This window comes from Protopterus annectens, chromosome 10.part0, assembly GCF_019279795.1.
Source record: "Protopterus annectens isolate FY-2018-M chromosome 10.part0, PAN1.0, whole genome shotgun sequence".
In the NCBI taxonomy this organism is placed as follows: domain Eukaryota; kingdom Metazoa; phylum Chordata; order Ceratodontiformes; family Protopteridae; genus Protopterus; species Protopterus annectens.
In genome coordinates, this window is record NC_056744.1 from 372,432,077 (window position 1) to 372,455,200 (window position 23,124).

General features: G+C 42.8%; 1 protein-coding gene across 3 annotated transcripts in view; it reads left to right on the top strand.

Annotated features, from left to right (window-relative positions):
- Positions 1-23,124, top strand: part of SMG7 (SMG7 nonsense mediated mRNA decay factor) — a 988,399-nt gene that overhangs the window by 355,580 nt on the left and 609,695 nt on the right. For all 3 annotated transcript variants that reach the window (XM_044085293.1, XM_044085292.1, XM_044085294.1), the window contains exon 12: positions 9,579-9,639. In XM_044085293.1, coding sequence (XP_043941228.1) covers positions 9,579-9,639 — 61 coding nt within the window. The remainder of the gene's footprint in view (positions 1-9,578; positions 9,640-23,124) is intronic.

A 23,124-nucleotide genomic window follows, 5' to 3' on the forward strand; every position in this document is an offset into this window, starting at 1 on the left:
GGGTGGACGTATCCTTCTTATGATTCTCAGTCTAGGGGTAGATCTAGACGTGGTAGGGGCAGAGCTCAGAGTTCTTTCAGGCCTAGAACAGGAGTTCACCTGCACAATCTTGGTGAGGGCAGGGGCCAGTCCTTTCGTAAACAGGCCCAATGACCTACTTTTCCAGCTGCCAGATCCTTCTTGCCTGGCAGCACCTTTGGGAGCAAGGTTAGCACTCTTCAAGGAAAATTGGATGTTGATTACCCAAGACAAATGGGTATTGGATATCATACACCAGGGTTACAAGTTTTATTTCCATACCTTGCCTCCTTTCAAAGGCATGCCGGACGTTCCTCCTCAGCAAAGACTAGAGGCTCGCAAGCAAATTTCTTTACTACTTCAAATAGGGGCCATACAAACGGTTCCTCTGCCAGAAGTGGGCCTAGGATTTTATTCTCGCCTGTTTCTAGTACCAAAGAAAGGAAACACGTGGAGACCAATTTTGGATTTATCCATCCTCAACACATATCTGGACATTCCCAAGTTCAAAATGTTAACGTTACAACAGCTTTTACCTCTGCTGGGCAAAGATCATTGGATGGTGACTCTGGATCTCAAAGAGGCTTACCTTCATGTACCTATCAGGCCCAGTTGCAGGAAGTATCTGCGTTTTCGGGCTGGGACTTCACATTATCAGTTCTCTGCATTGCCCTTTGGCTTATCTACTGCGCCCAGAGTGTTCACGAAGGTTCTGGCTCCAGTGGTAGCTTTCTTCAGGCTGAGAGGAATACAGATCTATCCTTATTTGGACGATTGCCTGATACTGGCCCAAGAAAAGGACGAACTTCTTCATCATTTACAGTATGTGATGGCAGTGTTAAGATGCCTGGGGTATTCTGTGAACGAAATAAAGTCCAGTCTAGTACCCTCTCAGGACATGTGCTTTCTGGGTGTGAGACTGAATACAGCATCCCAGATGGCCTTTTTGACCCCGGACAAACAAAAGAATCTTTCTCTTTACTTCCACCAGTTGTCTCATCAGTCCGGGCTGACTGCAAGGACAGTCCTTCAAGCCTTTGGGGTTCATGGCATCTTGTATTCTGGTACTTCCCAATGCCAAACTGCATATGAGGAAGCTACAATGGTATCTCAAGAATGTATGGACACAGCACTGCCAAGATTTGGACACTGTCATTCAAATAATACCTTGCATTCAAAAGGAATTTTTGTGGTGGGCTCAGGAATGTCACCTAAACAAGGGACTCTCTGTGACCCGGCCAGAGGCGAGTCAGATTTTAACGACAGATGCCTCAGACAAAGCTTGGGGAGCTCATCTAAATGGAAAATGGATACAAGAGACGTGGCCTGCCAGACTTCAACATCTACATATCAACTTGAAGGAGATGTTAGCAGTCCAATTTGCATTGATAGCTTTCAAGGATTTACTTCTTCCAGGGCAGGTGTTGATTCAAACAGACAACACAACTGTCATGTGGTACATCAACAAGCAAGGGGGAACGCATTCTTATCCTCTATGCAGACAAGCAATGATTTTGTGGGAGACTGCTCTCAGTTTACAGCTAAATCTTCAGGCAAGGTTTCTGCCAGGAGCACAGAACTCCTTAGCAGATGTGTTAAGCAGACAAATTATGGATCCCCACGAGTGGAAATTGGATCCTCATGTATTCAGAGGTTGACAGTGTTATGGGGAACTCCAGACATAGATCTGTTCGCTTTTCCACTAAATTACCAGCTGCCAAAGTTTTGCACAAAAAGGTTTCATCCCTCAGCTTGGAAAGTGGATGCTCTCTCATTCAATTGGAGCAATCTTCACGTGTATGCCTTTCCACCTCTGCCTCTCCTCCCAAAGGTACTGCTGAAGGTCAGACAGGACAAGCCAAACATGATTTTAATAGCTCCAGATTGGCCTCGACAGCACTGGTACCCATTACTGAGAAGTCTGGTACAGGAGCCTCCATGGCCTTTGCCTTCGATTCCTCACCTGCTGTCTCAGGAGAACGGTCATTTACTCAATGTCAAGCTTCATTCTCTACATCTGACAGCCTGGCATATTCTGGTTTAAACCCTGGAGGGTCTCAGCTTCCACAACAAGTTTTGAAGGTTATTTTGGAGGCCAGAAGGCCTAGTACAAGGAAAGTTTACGCAGATAAATGGAGGAGATTTTTATTTTGGAGTACAGCAAAGGACTTTGATGTTATTTAAGTGTGGCGCTTCAATACCTTACTGAGTTATTGGACAAAGGTTTGTCCTTCTCCTCTATAAAGGTTCATGCTGCAGCAATCTCTGCTCACTATGACTGTGACCCACCATTATTTTCTCAGCCTTTGTTTAAGCAATTCCTTAGAGGGGCAAAGAATATAAGACCCCCACGTAGAGCTCCTACTCCTGCTTGGGATCCCAATTTTGTGTTGGAGAAACTCACTCTACAACCTTTTGAGCCTGCAGCATCGGCAGAGTTGAAATATTTATCTTGGAAGACTGCTTTTTTGTTGGCCATTACCTCTGCGAGAAGGGTTTCTGAATTACAGGCCCTTATGGCAGTTGAGCCTTTCTTAATTTTCCACAAGGATAGGGTGTCTTTGCGTACTAACCCTTCTTTTATGCCTAAAGTGGTTTCTAGTGTGGCTTTAAACCAAACTATTCATTTGCCTACTTTTATGCAAACCCCCAAAATAAAGGGGAAAAGATTTTGCACACTTTGGATATTCACAGACAGTTGCGATATTATTTGAGCAGAACTAAAGGGTTCAGGCAGTCTCAGCAGTTGTTTGTTTCTTTTGCTTTGGGTTCTCAGGGCAAACCTGTTTCAAAACAAACTATTTCTAAGTGGATTGGTTTTGTATTGCTTTCTGTTATTCCCATCATGGTAAGGAGATTCCAGCTGGGATTAGGCCTCATTCCACTAGGGCTACTGCCACTTCTACAGCTTTTTAAGGGGTGGCTACTAAAGATATTTTGGAAGCAGCTACTTGGTGTTCAGTGCATACTTTCTCTAAGCATTACCACCTTCCACTTTACTCTAAATCTAGGGCTGGATTTGCAACTGCAATTTTACAAGGCATGTTGGCAGCTCCTAATGCTTTATAGTTTTGCCATCCTCCCTTACCTCTGCTTTGGGATTCTACCCATATGTAAGGACTGCAGCAATGTGAGATGAAGAACATAGTACAGTTTTGTACCTACCATAAATGTAGATGTTCGAAGATCCACATTGCTGCAGTCAATACCTCCCTCCTTCCCCTCTGTTGTTGAAGGTGGTGGTGTGGTTTGTGTTGTACATACTGTAAATATGGTTAGTGCACGGGTGGTTGGTTGGGTTCTGCTGGCTTTTGGCTTTGGCCTGTCTTGTTAGGGCCTTCTGACATCTGGGGCAAGAAAAGACTGAGGAAATGACGTCGGTCATGCGCTTTTGTACCCTGACGTCCTGATGTCAGTTTTAAGCGCCTTGACCGACGTCAGCCTAATACTTTGGTATTCGGGCCGACCGAGGACAGCGGACTACCCATATGTAAGGACTGCAGCAATGTGGATCTTCGAACATCTACATTTATGGTAGGTACAAAACTGTACTTTATCTGCAAGAAAAATTCTGCAGGCTTTGGGCTTCGTGGCATCCTGCATTCTGCTAATTCCATGTGCAAGACTGCATATGAGGAAACTACAGTGGTATCTAAAAAGTGTTTGGACTCGAGCATTGCTACAGCCTGGAAACAATAATTACCCTCATTCCCTGCCTGCAACAGGAGTTGTGATGGTGGGCAAAGGCCTGTCACCACAACAAGGGACAGCCATTCACTTTACCCACAGCCAGGCAGACATTAACAGATGCATCAGATTATGCCTGGGGGGCCCATATCGCAGGAAGATGTATTCAGGGCACATGGTCCGCAAGCCAAATGCATCTACATTTCAATCAAAAAGAGATGCTAGCTGTTCAGAATGCCCCGACAGCCTTCAAGGACCTACTTCATCCAGGACCACTATTGATAGACGGACAATACTACAGTCATGTGGTACATAAACAAGCAGGGCGGCACACATTCTTACCCCCTTTGCAGACTAGCCATGACTTTGTGGGACACAGCATTGACTTACCAAGTACATCTGCAAGCACAATTCCTGCCAGGAAAGATAAATACTCTGGCAGATGAACTAAGCAGAAACCTAATGGATCCCCACTAGTGGAAATTGGATCCACAAGTCTTCAGCATGATAACAAGGACCTGGGGAAACCCGGACATAGACCTGTTTGCCTCTCCTCACAACTGCCAACTACAGAGATTCTGCACAAGGACTTATCACAAGCAAGCATGGAAAGTGGATGATCTATCTTTCAGCTGGAAAAACTTAACAGTATATGCCTTTCCTCCTCTGCCTCTCCTTCCCAAGGTACTCCTAAAGGTCAGACAAGAGAAGCCAAAAATTATACTGATTGCCCCAGACTGGCCCCGCTAGCACTGGTACCCAATCCTAAAGAACTTGTCTCAATGCCCAGCCTGGACATTACCTCATATTCCTCACTTATTGACCCAACAAAGCAGTCAGATCTTGCACAGCCAACTCAGGACCTTAAATTTGGCAGCATGGCGGATAATGTAGCCATTCAAAACACACCTCTCTCTAAAGCGGTGATGGATGTTATTTTGGAGGCCTAGCACCAGAAAATCTTATGCAGAAAAATGGAAGAGATTCTGTGCTTGGAACCAGGCACATGGACTTGACACGATTGTACCAAATATTCCTCAGATTTTGTAATACTTAACTGAGATGCTGGACAAAGGCCTATCCTTTTCATCAATTAAGATTCATGCCTCTGCCATTTCAGCTCATTACAATACAGAACCACCTATTTTTTCTCATCCATTAGTAAGACAGTACCTCAGAGGGGCCAAAAACATAAGACCTCCAAGGAGAGCACCAATACCTGCATGGGACCTCAATTATGTCTTGGAAAAACTCACACTGCCTCCTTTTGAGCCAGCCTCTACAGCTGATATAAAATTCTTATCCTGGAAAACAGCTCTGCTCCTAGCAATAACCTCTGCAAGGCGAGTCTCAGAGTTGCAGGTACTCATGGTTGTGGAACCTTTTATCATTTTCCATCCTGACAGGGTTTCTCTGAGGACAAACCTGACATTTATGCCTAAGGTAGTGTCCAGTGTGGCCCTTAACCAAACAATTCATTTGCCTACCTTTTATCCAAACCCACAGACTAAGGGTGAGAGACTCCTGCATTCTTTGGATATTCACAGGCAGCTACGCTTCTACTTGGACAGAACCAAAGCTTTCAGAAAGACTGAGCAACTTCTAGTGGCATATGCTGCAGGATCACAAGGAAAAGCCATCTCTAAGCAGACTATTTCAAAGTGGATAGGCCACTGCATTCGTTTCTGCTATTCACAGCATGGCAAATCAGTGCCTAGGGGCATTAGGCCACATTCAACCAGAGCAGCAGCCACTTCAGCAGCCTTCCTCAGAGAAGTACCAACCAAAGACATCTTAGAAGCTGCAACTTGGAGTTCAGTGCACACTTTTGCAAAGCACTATCACTTACCTCTCTACTCTAAATCCAAGGCAGGTTTTGCCACTGCAGTTCTGCAGGGCTTCATAGCCTCTCCTAATCCTATTTAGCCCCAGCCTCCCAACCTTAGCTTTGGGATTCAACCCAATTGTAATGACTGCAACAGTGAAACACAATGAACATAGTACAGTTGTGTACCTACAATAAATGTAGATGTTGGAGTGTATTCACTGTTGCAGCCCAGGTTACCCACCCACCATACCCCTTTCCTTTGCTGGGACTTATCTGTACTTCTCTAGTCTATACAACCTATGTGGTGTATTTGCTTGTAGATGAAGGAAAAGTTTACTTTAGTGCATGCATGTTTTTGGCATAATTTTGCCTACCCTTCTGGGGGCACCTGACATCTGGGGCAAGAAAAACTGAAGAAAATGGCGTCGGCTGCATCTTTTGTACCCCTGGTGCACTGACGTCGGGGAGGAGGCGACAGCAACCGACACCGGACCAGGACTTTGGAATTCAGGCCGACTGCGGGTAGCCTGCCAGCAGGATAACCCAATTGTAATGACTGCAACAGTGAATACACTAACATCTACATTTATGTTAGGTATACAACTGTACTTTCTGGTGGCTGCCAAAAAAGCAAGTACTAGAAAATGGAAGTCAAAGTCTCTAAACCAGCTGTACCTGAAGTATTAAATATTGTAATAGAGATAAAAGAACTGGAAGTGGTATCTTTAGAAAAGGGTAGGAGCAGATTGCATAGAAGAATAGAAATTATGGAAACAATGCGTGGAGGATAATGATTTTTGAGGGGAAGTGAGGTTTAAGGAAAGGCAGGAATTGATCAAGTTATGTAATGTTGGATTGGTAGTTGTATAAACTTGTATATCTGATGTATGCTGTTTGTAACTGTAAACATGTTAACATGCCTTTTTTAATAAAGGTTGGTCTGTCTTAAATGATAACTCAATAAGGGGTTAAAAACGTTTATCTTCTTTTTGGCCCAGAAAACATTGGTTCATCCATCTTCTTTGCATATTAAGGTCAGAATCAGTCTTGTTGCTTCACTGTGTTATACCTCTTAACACAGAACAGAGGGCCCATAATTTGCACTAAGCTGAGTACTGTAAGGCTGACTCATCAGTTTTAGGTACATGTTTTCAGAGAATGTGCTTTACATTGTGAGAGAGGTTGGGAAACCTAATACAAGCGAGTCACACCTAGCTAAATGGAAGACTGTCCATTTGGTGTCTTCAGAAGCCAGAAATTTACAAACCAGTATGTGGCAGCCACCTTCACTTTTTTCCCTTAGAACCCACCACATTATTCCCATATGCCAGTAAAGTAGTTTCTGAATGGGGTCCTATGTTTTTTAAACAAGAGCTATCTTTATTAAATTACCACCTAGTATATAAATGAAAACAAACCATATTAACATAATTTTAGTTGGAAACATTCAACATCACAAACCACTTTAACATAATTGTAGTTGCAAAAATTAAACATTACTTCTCTATACAGTCATTGTCAGTCAGACGGTTATATAGCTCATTCATATCCTGCCTTTTAAACCTCGTTCATCCTCTGCATATATTGTTCCCACAATTCCCATTTTATTTATTTATTTATTTATATTTGTTGACCGGGAGTGTCTGACTGGACGCAGGTCCATTTTCAGCGGAGGCCCGGGGAGAAAAGCTCCACAGTTAAAATAGACAGTAGTTACAATGGATTACATAGCGATTAACAATTTACATAGCAATTACTTACAAAATATTTGCAGATGAAGAACATAGTACATCAGTAGACAACTGGAATCTTTATCTGTGAAGTACATAACAGACATTAGCAACTGTTACAATAAGAAGTTCCTGCTGTATAAGTACTGGGCTTATGAGCATCTGAGATTGCTATAATCAAGGTAATTAGTGGAGTGGAAAGAAAGGTAGTGGTTGGATGGGGTGGGTGATATTAGAGTGGGAGTTGCAAGGGCATAGCCAGCATGTTTTTAGGTGCGCTTTTAGTAAAGTTTTGAAATGGGTGCATGATGGTATGGAGGTAATTGTGGGTGGGAGGGAGCTCCATAATTTGGCTGTGACGCAAGAGAATAGTGCTTCACCAGCAGAGTTATTGGCTTTAGTGATCTGCAAGTGATTTTCGTTGCTGGATCTTAGTGGTCTGGTGGTGCAATAGGGTTGGAGTAGATTCTGGAGGGATGGGACATTTAGTGGATGGTTTACTAGTTTGTGGGCGAGTGAGAGTTGATACCATTGAAGGAGGTGAGGGAGTTCAAGCCAGCCTAGTTCAGCAAGTGAGAGACAGTGGTGACTACGGTAGGATGCCCCTGTGCCGAATTTATTGATTTTTGTTGTAGCAGGTCTCTAGCTTGTTTAGATCGCATTGCCGTAGGTTGGTATATATTGGAGAGGCATAAAGTAGGGTGGAGATAATGTGGGAATTTGCTATTGAAATCTTTGCTGCTTTGGTGAGAAGTTGCTTATTTCTGTATAACGCTCCTAGTTTTTTGTGGACTTTTTTTATGGTCATGGATATGTGAATGTCAAATTTTAGTTTGTCTATTTCCACTCCTAACAATTTGGTGTGTTCAGTTGGATATATAGTGGTGTTGTCTTTTGCTGTGATAAAGTGAGAGTTGTTTTGAGTATGTTTGGTGAGTTGGAAGATGAGTACTTTAGTTCATAGGTTGGTACTAGGCTATCAGCCCTAGGGCCTATACAAGCCTAGCCATAACAATTCCCTGGCTATTTCTTCCCACACTATTTATTTCCCTGGATCCCTGTCTAGCAGGGCGACTTATTTTTGAGTTGAGTATTAATTGGGCATCGGATAACCAAGTTTCAACAGAGGAAAAGGCTTCCTGTGTGACTTTTTGCAGTTTGGATAGGGACTGGGCTGAGCAGATGATGGTTGAGTCATTTGCGTATTGTATGAGTGTGCCTTGTTTGGTGGCAGAGGCTACATTATTGGTGAAAACAGAGAATAGTAGGGGTCCAAGAATGGATTTTCCTATGTAATTTGCTCCCACCCTTTTCTAAAGATCCCAGTCTAGTTTTTATTCTGTTACTATATTCACTGTTTTTAGTAAAGTTGGTTTAGACTTTGATTTCCATTTTCTAGTAGTTTTTTTTTTTGGCAGCCACCATAATTATAATAAGAATAATTATTATAAGAATAATATTCACTGTTGCAGTCCAGGTTACCCACCCACCATCCCCCTTTCTTTGCTGGGACTTATCTGTACTTTTCCATATTATACAACCTATGTGGTGTATTTGCTTGTAGATGAAGATTGTTTTATTTTAGTGCATGCTTTTTTATTGACATAATTTTTTTTTAGCCTACCCTTGTGGGGGCACCTGACATCTGGGGCAAGAAAAACTGAAGAAAATGGCAGGTGCATCTTTTATACCCCTGGCGCACTGACGTCAGGGAAGAGGTGACAGCAACTGACGCCGGACCAGGACTTTGGAATTCAGGCCGACTGCGGGTAGCCTGCCAGCAGGATAACCCAAGTGTAATGACTGCAACAGTGAATACACTCAAACATCTACATTTATGGTAGGTACACAACTGTACTTTTCTGATATCATAAAAGTAGTCATAAGAACTTCAAACTTTGCAGCATTCTGACACTACAAGTGGTGTAACTATTGGGCTCCAGGCATTTTAGTTATGATGAGGAGACCTAAATAAGGATCTCCTCATAAGGATTACAGCATTTCCTTTTCCTTTCATTTGTTAACCTAAGGTAGCTCACTAGGGTAAGTGTCTTATTGCTGATCATCCAAATTTTCTTGTTTAAGACTATATTTTGGTAGATAAAAACACAAAATACGATGTTTGACATCTCAGGTTTGTAAATATATAAACTTGCAAGCACCACCTACTTGCAGAGAAGTTGCTTAGAGTGTGGTGGTGTGGTATCAAATTTTATTGGTGGTGTTGATCTGAAAGTCATCATTTTACTACTAGTGGACATATTGCATTGCTGTTCTGAAAACGTATTTGATAGTCTTTTTGTGTAATGTTTCAGCCACCCCATTGCCGGAAGAGTTTGAACTGCAGGGGTTCCTAGCACTTCGTCCATCTTTCAGGTGAGATTTTCGTGGTTATGAGACCAACTTTGCATTGTGTTTGAGACTTGCATTGCTCTTGTAACAGTCACTAGTACTCTGACGTGTAGTTAGCTCTGCTGTTTGCTGTGGTTAATGCCCATTTGTCACACAGTATTTGTAAGCAGCTGCCAGTAAGTAGACCTACTTGTGATCTGGGTATCGCAGCAATCAAAAATAACTGCCCTGTTAATCCTTGAATACAAATGTAACTCGGAAGATAGCCTTGTAGAACACGACCTGGAGTAAAGTGATTAACTTTTGTTTAAGTTTAAATAGGAAGGCCCTCTAAGCAAAACCCATTCTTACAAGAGGCCAGGGGAGAATGAGTTGAGATATTCCATTCAAAAAGTGTTTAGATGTCCATCTAATATGAAAGTAAATATTCATATTGCATGAGGAACAGCATAAAAATCAAGAACATAAAAAATACAAGTTATCCAAGGAAATATTGAACATATTGAGAATATACAGACAGGAGTCAAGCACCAGATTGCCACGTGTATTTACAGACTTATATGACCTTAAGTTTGTTTACTGTGTACTTTAAATAACATGGAAGGAAAGAACAAAGCATTTCTTTTAGGTTTACCACCAGCATTCCTCCTTTACAGATTTTTTTTTTGGGGGGGGGGGGCAGGGTGATGTATTGGCTCTAATGATCTTTGTGTTACTCCGCACTTGCAAGTGATTTTTTTACAAAATTTTGAGGCAAAAGGTTTTGAGCTTAGTCATTAAAAAGGTTATTGTATGTATTACAGGCAGACTGAATAGCTTGAAGGTAGAGTCAATGAATCTGTTAAAAAGATTTGGGCACTTGAGGTGGTGTTCATCAGTGCTAGGCCATTTCAGGAATTTGAGAGGTAGGCAAGCTATCCTTTTTGGTACTGCACTGAAAATAAGTCCGTGTAAGCAAAATCTTCCTACTCAAGAAATTTAACAAAACTAAGTTTATTCATTCTTCGATATCTGCTTTATCCTGTTCATTCAGTGGGGAGTAGTAACCTGTACTGGTACGTAAAGGCTATGTGGTAGAGAGCTAATGTGTCTGCAATGCCAGCTGATCACAGAAGTGTTAGAATTGAATGGTGGGAGTGATGGGGAGCATGTCCCACGGTTGAAAGAAGTTTGACACTGATGACACTTTAAGGCAGGTCCTGCGGTGTAATCAGCAGGCTTGTAATCTATTAAGTATTGATTTTGGTGCATTTGTTAATAGAACTCCAGACAGCAGTAGCTTGTGCGAGCATTGTTGTGCATTCAGTTGCAAGAAGACCTGTGTATAACATGCCCAGATTCAGTTTTAAGTACATAACTGATCATTTGAAATTTGTCTTTTTGGTTGTCAGCCTTTTTATGGTTACAAAACACTACCAGAAGTCATCAAGCTTTTTAAGCAACCGTATGCATTCCACATGCTTGTGATCATATCTTTTTTGTAGCTATTTTTAATTGTTGTAGAATTATATAATAGTAACTTGGTAGGCAAGATGAAGTACAAAAATAGCATTTAGTGCATTTAATGTGCTGCCCTGGCATCATGCCGCCCAACGTTATTTCCCAGTGCCCCGTCTAGTAGGGCCACTGAAATGATTCCTGGGATGAATTTTCTGTTTCCATCCACTCGTCAAGATTTCTGTTGAAGGGGCCATTGAGGTGCTCTGCTTGACATGTAAGGGAAATATATTCCAGAGCATGGGCACTCTCTGTGTTAGAAACCTGCCCCTCCAACAAGTTCTGTTGATGTGATGAGGTTGAGGTCTCTGGCTCATGTGGCACGAAGGGATTGGGATTTCTTTAGATGTAGCAAATCTAACAGTGCTGGATCTGACATAGGTTTTTGTAGGTCAAGCAGAGATTGCCTGTAAGTAGGCAATGATTTGGCCACTGTGGTTCAGCGGTTAGCATTGTCGCCTCACAACAAGAGGTTCTCCCGTTCGAGTCTCAGCTGGAGTGCCTTCTGTGTGGAGTCTGCATGTCCTCCCCACGGTCGAGTGACGCTAAAGACATGCAGGTAGGTGCGAGCGTGAGTAGGCATGCCTTCGTTGAAGGTTGGACGTCGGGCTGGCAACTCGGCACCGCAAAAATTCACTGCCAATCATGAGCGGACTGGAGTTCCGCTGTGGCTACCCCTAACCGGGAAAAGCTGAAAGACTTTAGTTTTTCCGTATAGAGCAAGTGTTTAAGGCCTAGGATCCTTTTCATGAGGTATTTTTGTGGTCTTTCTAGTTGCGTGTGTCTAGTGAGGTGCATGCCAAATGGGGAATTGTACTCGATAATTGATCTAATGGGGGAAGAGTAGAGAGAGACAATGACTTCTTTCTTCCTGGAAGCAAAACCCTTTGTAGTGAGATGTGCCACATAGAAAGATTTTCTGACCACAATGGCAATTTGATTATCAAAGGGTGGGTTGCTATCCACTTGTGTTCCTAGATCTGTTATGACACCTTTGGTGTTTGGTGGACTACCATTGATGTGGTAGTTTATGGGTACCGTGCCCTTCCCAAAGGGAATGACTATGCATTTTTTGGCGTTTAGCTTAAGGCCATGATTCTAACCAGTCATTGGTCTCAGTGAGGCTTTTCTATGGAATGTCAACATCATTTTGGGGAGCTAATAATGGCTCCCAGTTTTCAGTCAAGAAAAGTATATGCCAAACAGGAGAAGAGGACCCAGGACCGATCCCTGTGGGACTCCACTAGTGGACTGTTCAGTAGTCTGATTTGGAATCTGCTACTTTCACTGTGTGGATTCTATCAGTAAGCAACCCACCTTATGACACAGGGTTTGATGCCTAATTTAGTGAGTTTATCTATGATTCCTGAGTGAGGAGTTTTATCCGAAGGCCTTGGCCAGATCGAGGTAGGCTGTGTGTACTACCGTGCCTTTTTCCACAGCTCTGGTGGCAGACTCGAAGTCCACCAGGTTGAGCAGACAGGATCTACCCTTAACAAATCCAAACTGCATGGGGGTCTAGAGTCTGGAGATTCCCCATGTCCTTATTTGTTAGGTTCTTGATGTGCTCTGTAGCCTTACCTACCAGACTTGTCAGGCTAACGGGGCGGTAATTCCCAGGGTCCGTAGTCGCACCCCTTTTGTGGAGTGGGATGACTGTAGCAGTGAGCCATTCAGTGGGGACAAAGCCAGAAATAAGGCTGTGATTGAACAGGGCACACAGGTGTGGTGCCAGTTCAGTTTGCAATTCATGTAGAACACAGCCCGGGATGTTGTCCGGTCCCATGAAAGCTGTATACTTGGCCTTGGACTGTGCGATTTTAACCTGTGCAGCTGTAATATTTGGTGTTAAGCATCCCTCAGGTATTGTGATTGGCCCTTTAAGGGGTGAGAGGGAGGTGAAGTTAGCACTGAATCTGTCAGCCAGTATATTGGCTATGTCTGTTGGCTCAGTATAGGAATTACCATTGTATAGTAGCTCCAAGCAGATGTGAGTATTGCCCTGTAGATTTTTGACATAACTATAGAAAGCCTTGTGGTTGTTCTTAGTATCTGTTGCAGTTTTGTTTTCGTAGTTAGCTTTAGCTGATTTGATGGAGGGATCTCAGCTTTTTGTTGAGGCTGACAAGGGAGTTTTTCCAGTCTTGGGACTTTACTTTGTTCTGCAACAGTTTTTTTTTTCTGTTGTAGAGTTTGTTAATGGCAGGGGACCACCAGATTGGCTTCCTTTTTTTTTTTTTGAAGGAGAGCATCTTGGTTCTATTGGGAATGGACCGGTCCGTGCATTTGTGTGTGATTCAGCAGTCCTGCATTTATTCTCCATTTGCATGGGCATTGTAAAGTTAGCCACCTCAGTTTTTAGAAGCCCAAAGTTGGCTTTGGAAAAGTTTTTTTGTGGTGGTTTCCTTTGTGTGGGGGGGGGGGGGGGGCGGTGTGTGGGTGGGATGTAGATATCCATGGTGACTAGCTTCTGGTCAGATCTGACCAAGGAGGAGTTGACAATTTCTGTAGAGCAACGGTCGTCCATATTAGTAATGACCAGGTTGAGCATGTTGCTACCACTGCTGGGGGTAAGAATTAGCTGATCCAGGGCATTGGAATTGATGAATTCCAGGAAACGTTGAGTAAGTGTGTTGGTACTTGAGTAGTTTGCCCGGTTAATGGGAGGAGTAGTTAGTCACCCAGTATGAGGATGTTGGGTTGGACCTTAATATTTTCCAGGGTGTGTTAGGAATGTGGAGTGAGAGTCTTGGGGCATGGTGGGGGATCTATAGAAGGCAACAACCTGGATTGCCATCTTGCCCAGTGTTAGTTGTACCTGGAGTATCTCTGATGCTTTATGTTGGGCTACTAGCCTGCTGGAGGTATACATAGCCTTTATGAATATGGAGACACCACTGCCTTTAGGGCTTCGGTCCAGGTTTTTGGGGCCAAAAGGTGTGGTAAGAGTTATAGCCTTGTAGCGCAGTAGTGTTTTCAGGTGCCTTGAACCAGGTGTCTGTTACTGCACAAATGCAGATGTTCTCCATTTTAAGGAGTACTTTGAACGAATGCATCTTGAGATTTAGACTTCTAGCGTTGAGTAGCATAACCAACAGGTTACATTTGCTTGTAGCTGTTACGGTGGTATTTTGGTCTTCTGGACATTGCCTAAAAAAGGCAGTATAGCGGTGGCAAGGGCCTTGGCCAGCATGCCGAATCCCAGGGGTGACAGTTGCAGGCCATCTCTGGCAAGCATCGAAGTCCATCAGTTATGTCATCCCAGGCAGATACTGGATCCCCTTGGAATGACACCAGAAACTTAGCCAATTATTGAAGTCAGTCGTTTTTTGTTTGTTCTGTGGTATCATTCTTGGTGACAGTAAGATGCTACTCAGGGCTAGGGTTAAGCCCTCCTGGCTACATGATCCTACAGCTTCTCCTTGTCTCTCTTCATGTAGTCCAGGGAAGTGTGTCTGAGGTCATTCACACTCACATGGACAATGACCGTCATATCTGTACCTGTTGTGGAGTGACCTGAGTGCGTGCGTTATGTGGTGTATCCTGGCTTCCGACAGGCAGCTGTCCATTACCTTCTTTTTATTCAACCTGATGAGTGGGACATCACTGTGCCTTACTGTTGAATCTCCTATGATAAGTGTATTGGGTAAGCTGTTTTGCCTTAGGGGCTTAGGTTGTGTGGCTCACTTTTTGTGTGAGCTATGTGTGCTGTGGTCGCATGCGTTTCTGCATTGGAGGTCTCTGCTGTTTGGCTAAATTTTTGAGCACCTCCATTAAGGTAGGTGTGTGTTTTGTGTTATGTGATAGTTGTGAGGATATGTGGCTATGTGTTTTTTGTGGTGTGGTGCTAGTGTTGACCTCCTCCCCTTGACTGGCTATTCCAGTCTTGGCTGGAGAGTGCATGGCTTCCAATTTGGATAAATAGTTGCAGCTCTCGCAATTCTGAGTGTTGTGGGGTAAGAGGAGAGAGTTATCAGTGTACATGAGGCAGTTTCTACATTGCCTCAGGATGCCCAGGTTCACCAGGTTGATGGAAGAAAGCACGGGGAACTGACCTCTGAACATGCCTGGAGGGTGTGTAATTTATAGTGTCACTTGTAAAGACATTGAAAAAGAAGTCCCAGTATTAACCCCTTTCTCTGCTGTTCAACTTGTTTCTGGGCTTGTTTCTTTAAAAAAAAAAATTATTAAATTATCATGTATGACGGGCAATCTTACAGGAGGGTAGTATCTAACCTGCAGTCCAAATAAATTCTTGGCACCTTCCCATTCTGTTAACTTTCCATCTCTAGTTATTTGCTCCCAATACCTTGGTTTCTTTGCTAGTTTTCTCCAATAAATTCCAGCCCCCTCTTGCCTGTTGTCTGTATCCCTAATTGCAGTCATCTATGTTGGCAGAATCTCCTTTCTCCATTCTTGTGTTGGCTTAGTTTCTGCTACTTTTAGGAATATAATACTCTGTATGATTATTGTTATTCTCCTTAAAGGTCTGCATCCAAAATCTCAGTCTCTCCTTGTTTCTTGAGCTTCCCCCTGTTTCATCATCTGTTTCCACTTTGAGTTATACTTTTCTGCTTATGCTGTGTATAGGAACCTTAACTATGTTGCTCTGAAATACCCCTACAAATCAGCTAATCCCAATCTGCCCTGTTCTGTTGGAAGAATAAGCTTATCCCACTTGTCTCTTGCTGTATTCCCCGCCCAGATAAATTTCTTCAGCTCTTTATTGTGGTCCACAACTTCTCCTCTGTTTGATAAAAATATCCCTGATGTGTACAAGACCAAAGGGACTAAAAACATTTTAACTGCTTGTGTCTTATATCCATATCCATATAACAAAGCTTCCATTTTCTCAGTTTTTGTATTTAAGTCTCTTCCCACATATCCTTAGCTGCCGCATCAGAGTCATTTTTAATCCATACTCCTAAATGCTTCATTTTATCATGTCCCCATAAATATGGATATTGCTGAACCAATTAATGTGTGTATAAGTAATTTACCGCTATTGTCTTTGTTTTTAGTTTCATTAATTTTGTATCCTGAAAAGATTTGAAACTGCCTCAGTATGTACCACAGCACTGTAATATCCCTTTCTGTTTTTTTTTTTTCTGGTATAAAATGTCATCTGCAGATAGAGGCAGCTTTTCTTGACTACCATACCAATTATATCCTTGAATTTCTGAGTCCCTTATTTTCTTTGCCAATGGTTCTAAATATAATGGAAATAAAGGGGGGAGAGGATAGCCCTGCCTGGTTCTTCTGCTCAAGCAGAGATCATCAGAGAAGACCCCACCCACTTTAATTTTTCCCTCTGATCCCATATATATCCTCCTAATCAACCTTATCATTTTATCAGGGAATGCAAATGGTCCCATTGTTCTGCTCGTAAAGTCCCAGCTTACTCTGTCAAGTGTTTTCTCTGCATCAAGACCCACCAACTACAGTAGTATTTTCTTACATGCTGCTTCCCTCTGGAGCGGTGTTCTGTTCGTTAGATGTTTACCTCCCCTCAACTTGTCTCTGGCTTTCGTCTTTTTGTGCCGTATTCATGTGTTTTCTTTTTCCTGCTAATGTACTTTTGCTAACTCTGCAAAATAGCTTTAATCTTATCACCAACTACTAAACTGTCTTAACACTTCATAAACAAAAAAAAAAGTTTGTCCAAGTCCCACTTCATTGAGGGCACCATCATCAGTGGCAGCTTCCTTCTTACTGCTGCCATCCTCAGTAGCCAAGATTTTGCTGCTTTCTAAAGCAGCGAGAATAAAAATAAAATCCGGGTCATAATTCATTGTAACCACATATAGCACAACTCAGTAGCGAACCGTTCTTTAAGATTACTGCTGTTGTGTAGAGGAGACACCACTGCTCCTGTGTGCATATTAAGGTCCCCAGCAGTGAACACTTCACAAGTGCTGCACAGCTGACAGAATGCCATGGAAAGAATTCAGTGCATGACACTACTTCTGAATCCTATCAGAGAAGTAATGAAATCACACCTTGTGCATTATTTTTAACATGCTCTTCATACATTTCATGTTTCAACTAGTACTTTAACTATTGGCAATTAATTGTAAAACATAGATGGGTTCATAGCACTGACATCTATAAACAGTCTGCTAACAGTGTCCTTTTTTTTTTTTTTTTAATCACCTAATGAAATATGCAGAACACAGAGCTTGAAAATTACTTGTGTAGTTGGCTGACTGGTTAGTTAAGACTACTGATGGACTGCTACTAGAAAAGATATCAGTTTGTTGTTCATTTAGCAGGTCATGAACTGGATAAATAGGTCCCCTTTTCAGTCACAACCTAGTTACACAGGTAAAACAAATGATGAAAATGCACAAAATACAGTATGTTGAGGTAATGTACAGGGAGCAGCAATAGGCAAAGCCTGAAAGGATTGTGCCAGTGGCATAAAAGGATAAAGCCCTCCTCCAGCCTACATGACCCAAGTTTGGTTAGTGACTTGGGTGCTACATGGCACTGGCAGCGAGAATGGCTATGGCCATTCTGGGTGAGAGAGTGGAGCTGAGCAGGACTTGTAGAACCACTGTCGCTCAGAGGAGGGGGGCATTGAGGGTGGACATTCTTGCCACAAGTTATCACCTAGTGGTGGTCCTTAATAATGTGTGCACCACAGTATGTGATCACAAGAGGAGGGCATTGCAAGTCCACACATGCTGTGAGGTTAGGGATTTGTACAGAAAATGCTGTCATTGCTGGGATGCCAGTCAGAGCACAAACTCCCTGATTTCTGCTTGAATGAGAGCCCACCTGGGCATCTATTGTTCTTGGAGATCTGTAGAGTCCCCACCACTATGGAATGAATAGGCTCAAGTTCAGTAGTGGGAGGCTTGGCAGTCATCAGGTGGGGTGGGGCTGACACAACTGTATGCAAGATAGTATTGCTTAATATTTTATAGTATCATTAGTATTACAAATCTTGCAGGATTAGTTGCTAACAAATACAGTATATTTGCATTCACTTGCTACTGTTTGGTGAAGGATCTAATTGTAGGGAGTTGATAGCAGGTTTTACAAAGCGAGTTCCAGATAGATTAGCCTATGTGAGGGGAGGCATTGGCAGTGTAGTCAGATGCAAATGCATTTTATATGTAAAGGTATTGTATTCAGATCCAAGGGTTTTATTGTTCAGGACTCATTAGGCCGATTATAGAGTACACTGCCCCTTTTGATATGTACTTGTCCAGTGCCCCTTTTGATATGTACTTGTCCAAACAGTTGTCACAGCTGAATGACCACCTTACTAAAGAAATCAAGGGTTTAAATCATAAAAACTATTCAGACCATCTCAAACCTTGTCCTTCAGTGTCATACAGGCTACCTTAAGGTGACCTCCACCTTGCATATAGAGCTTCAACTGATACCATTGTGTCAGACCTATTATACATTCTCAGTTCCAGTGGTATAAACACCCACTCAAGGGTTCTGGAGGGATAGGTTTGTATCACTGAAAGTACCATTAAGGAGCTTAGCACATATTCCAAGTAGACCTCAAGCACTGTTTGCCTACTGTGTGACCTTGAGCCAGGTTGCTTATCCAAAGAACGTTCCTAGTTCCAAAAAAGGAAGGAGTATAGAAATCTATCTTGGAGCTGTCAAGACTAAGCAAGTTTCTAAAAGGCCCAGTGTTGAGGATGTTAACATTGCAAGATGATCTACCACTTCTCTTCCCACAAGCTTACATGGTCACCCTGGACCAAAAAGATGCCCATCTTCACATACCCATACCTGCAGTGGACAGATGTTTCCTCAGATTTGAAGCAGGGGATTCACATTGCTAGTTTAGCTCCTTGCTTTTCAGTATGTCTACTGAGGGACTGGCTGCAGTTATTGTGTACTGCAGAACAAAGGACATTCACATCTAGCCATAGTTGACTGCATCATTCAAGCAGCCTCCCTGTAGGAAATACAGAAGCGTCATTAGTGTACAGTCCCACCTATTACCCACAGGACAAGTTTTGCCTGTGGGAACTTTGCTGTGCAGAGAACTACAGAGATCCTTTCATCCCCCCCCCCACAACAAAGTTCTATTTCTGTCCAGTACTTCCTCACAGTGGCACAGCAGAATCACATTATTGCAAGGGAATTTCAGAGAATTCTGGGGCACATGGCTTCTTCCATTTTACCCTCTGACACTTCAAACATAGCTTGGGGGCCTACATGTGGGAAACTGAGCACCAAGGGGACTTAGGATAAGAATCTCCGGTGAAGGCACATCAACATAAAAGAAATGACGGCAGTAATTCTAGCCATCAAGGCATGCAGAGCTGTTTGATATCAAGGGACTTTGCACATCCTGAAAGGCATTGTGCTATGATGGTGTACATTAACAACAACAGAGGAACCCATACCGATCTGCTGTGCAGGTTCATAGGTGTTTACTAGCCTAACAACCACAGGGGCTTTTTAAGCCTAGCCAATCATCGTAAATCTGTTCTGGTACACTTAAGTGTAAGCAGGGGCTTGGGAGTTGAAACATTTACAAGCAGGCACCTGGGAAATTAATCATTTACAGGCTGCTTCTGTCCATTAGAGGCATAGTTGTCTCCTACATACCATCTCAAGAGAATTCTTTATCAGACCATCTGAGCAGGACAGGAGTGAACCTATGCAAGTAGATGTTGCACAGGGAAGTATTTCTGGACTTGGATTACAGGTTGGGGTGTGCCAGAAGTAGACCTTTTTATTTCTGCAGAAAACAAATATATCTAAAGCTTGTGCGTCAAGATGCTGAGACTAGAGTCCTGGGCAATAGATGCATTCTCTATAACTGGGCAGGTCTGTTTCTCTACAGTCTCTCTTCCCATACCCTTAACCCCCAGAGTCTCTCAGAAGATAAAAGATGAAAAGCCAGAAATGCTACTTATAGCATCCTTTTGGCTCATGCAGCATGGAGTACACCCTTATACTGAGCTTAGCATGCTCATGAATCTCTTACTGTGTTTTACAGTCACCATAGCACAGTGCTCTGCTGTGAGTTGTTAGCAATCTCCTGAAGACCCAAGACCAGTGGTACTGTGCTGTATTGGTCTTCCTGAATATTGTGGCACAATTTTATACTTTAGACCATGGCATTTTGATTGAGCATTTTTTCATTTATTGTGACATCTCAACAGTCTGAGTGGTTCAAGCCTTAACTTTCAGGCCGAACACAGAAGGTTACTCCTGGCATTAATGCTTCCTTTTATCCTGTCAAGTGTGGAGAGTCGCAGGGTTGTATCATAGGCTCACTACTGTTAGTGTGTATGCTCCCACTGGGAGGATAGTGTCAGAAAATTAGATATTTTTAACTTATCACACTTGTGCTGGTAATAGCAGTTTGTACCCGTCATTCCCACAGGCTGATATGGCATGTGTGTGTTCCCTTGCTGAAGACTTTGATGCCTTATGCTCTTGGCTTCAAGGGAATCTGTTGAAACTGAACACTTGTAAGGCTGTGAGGCCATGACAGTTCATGCAACTTTGAGGATTCACTTGCTGTTTCTCTTCTTATGTTCATTATCTGTGGTGGCAACAAGCTTGAGTTTGTTAATATGGTCCATAGTTTAGGGGGTAATCCTGGACTGTAAGCTGTCACTTGGTGACTAAGTGTCTGTCATGGTATAATCTTGTTTCCACTTAAAACATTTCCAGGATTAAGCACACACTACCTCAAGTTGACCTTTCTGTTAAAACTCTAGTCTCTTCTTGTCTTGATTACTGTAGTGCCCTATACCTGAGACTCCCCAAGACTGAAACGGACTGTTTACAAATGGCGCATAACTCTTCTGCGAGGTTTCTGACTGGTATGTCTTGTTACCACAATATCACACTGATTCTGCTTGTATAATACAGAATAATGTACACTGGTCTTTGTGTTAGTATGTTTGTCCATTCACCACTTGAATTCCTTTATACCTGAAAGAAATGGTTGTGCTATATTGCCTTATCCTGGCCTTGTGCTCAGTTTCTCTGGGGTTGCTGGTAATTTCCAAGGTAATTCATGAAACATCTAGAGCTCATTCTTTCAGTTTCCAGGCTCCTCACCTGTAGAACTTGATACCTTGTTAGCTTTTTGAATGTCCTTCCTTGTCTGTCTTTCCCAGATCACTTAAAACCTATTTGAGTTAGCTTATGACAGAGATCATTGTTTTTTGAGCTATAGCTGCTATTCTGTGTTATTATTTTGTTTGTTTATTTTTATTGCTTACGTTTGTGATAGAACATTTAAAGTTGAAGTAGTAAGAGTAGACCTTTTGGCCCATTGTCAGGACATCTTGCGCAGAACATTGGGTCACTCGCACATCTCAGCATAAGGACCCAAAGGTTGTCAGTGTGCATGCTCTCATTCCCTTCAGGCATCTTTCTTCAGGGGAGGCTTGGAAACCAAACAAAAGGAAATCGTACAGAGCTAAATGGAAAATATTCTTTGTTTGGTACCTTAGAAGAGGTCAGTACGTAAATGCAGCAACTGTGTCCACAATCCTCATACACCTTTCAAACTTTTTCAAAACAGGGTTTCATTATGCCTTAGTTAATGAATCCCCCTCCCAACTCCTTGTTACCAGTTAAGCAGTTCTTGGTGGGGTCTTCCATTTGAGAACCCAGTAAGAGATTATACTCCACTATGAAATATCAGTTAAGTTTTAGAGAAACTTACCTTGCCCCCCACCATCACCATCACCACTCAAAGTGGCTGCTTCCGCACCTCTGAGATTTCTCTCCTTGAAGACTGTTTTGGTGATGGATTCCACTATTATAAGAATTTAAGTTGCAAACCTTCTTGTGCCAAAATAAAAATCCTTTATAAACTTCCGCAAGGTTAGGGAAACCGTTTTAATTCATCTTTACCACCCAGGGTGGTAACTGTACTGTCATTGAGCCAGACTGTCAACCTCTGTATTTTCCTGTCACCCTGGATCAAAAGAGAAGGAATCCTGCATTCTTTGGATATTCCTAGGGAGCTGAGATTTTATCTAGGCAGAGCAAAGCAGATTTGGAAATGTTATCAGCTGTTCATCTAACTTTTCTAAGGGTGTGGAGGAGAGGCAGGTTTACAAACGGACTGGATCTAAATAGGTAACTTACTGCATCTGCTTTTGGCATTCTTTTCATGGCAAGACTGCCCCTTGGGAGCATGATGGTGCCTGGTCCACTGGGGGCAGTATGGCCACCACTGCCTTCCTTAGAAGGATAAGTACACAGTCCATCCTGAAAGTAGCTTCTTAGTCCTATGTTCACACTTTTTCCAAACATTACAATGTGGGCATTATATCCAGAACCAAGGTAGGGCTTGCCATGGGCATTCTGCAGGTACTCTTAACAGCCATATCCTCCCAAAGACCACTCACCCATTGGGTCAGTAAGCCCTGGGCACCTTCCCAGTAGTCACTGTTATAGTTGTAAAAAATCAGCCCATTGTGGTCCTTATGCATCATTCAAACAGTCCCGGACACAGTATCTCATTTGCAGGTACCTCAGCATCTTGTTTAGATCTCAACCTAAGCATAGAGCACCATATCCATAGATTCATAGGTGTGTACTTGGCTAATGGCCCTGGAGTCTTTGCAAGCTTGGCCCATAGGATTACCCTGGCATCGTGCCACCTGACCTTAGTTCCCAGTGCCTCTGTCGAGTAGAGTCACTGGATTGATCCTTGAGGTGAATTTTCTATTTCCCATTCACTCATCAAGATCTCTCTTGAAGAGGGCCAGTGATGCTCCATTTGACATGTATGGGAAGTCTATTCCATAGTATGGGCAGCCTCTGGGTTATGAACCTGTCCCTCCAGCTTGTTCTGTTGATTGTGGTAATGAGGTTGAGGTCTCTGGAGCGTGTAGTGCGGAGGGATTGGGATTTCTTTAGATGTAGCATTAACAAACTTCTATTCTAGACCTGGAAATCTCAGACTTCAGAACAGCAAAAGAAAGAATCCTGCTTTGACAACTTGTGTATGACCTGTCATTCACTGCAGCTGCCTCCAAGAAGTCTGCCCACACTCCA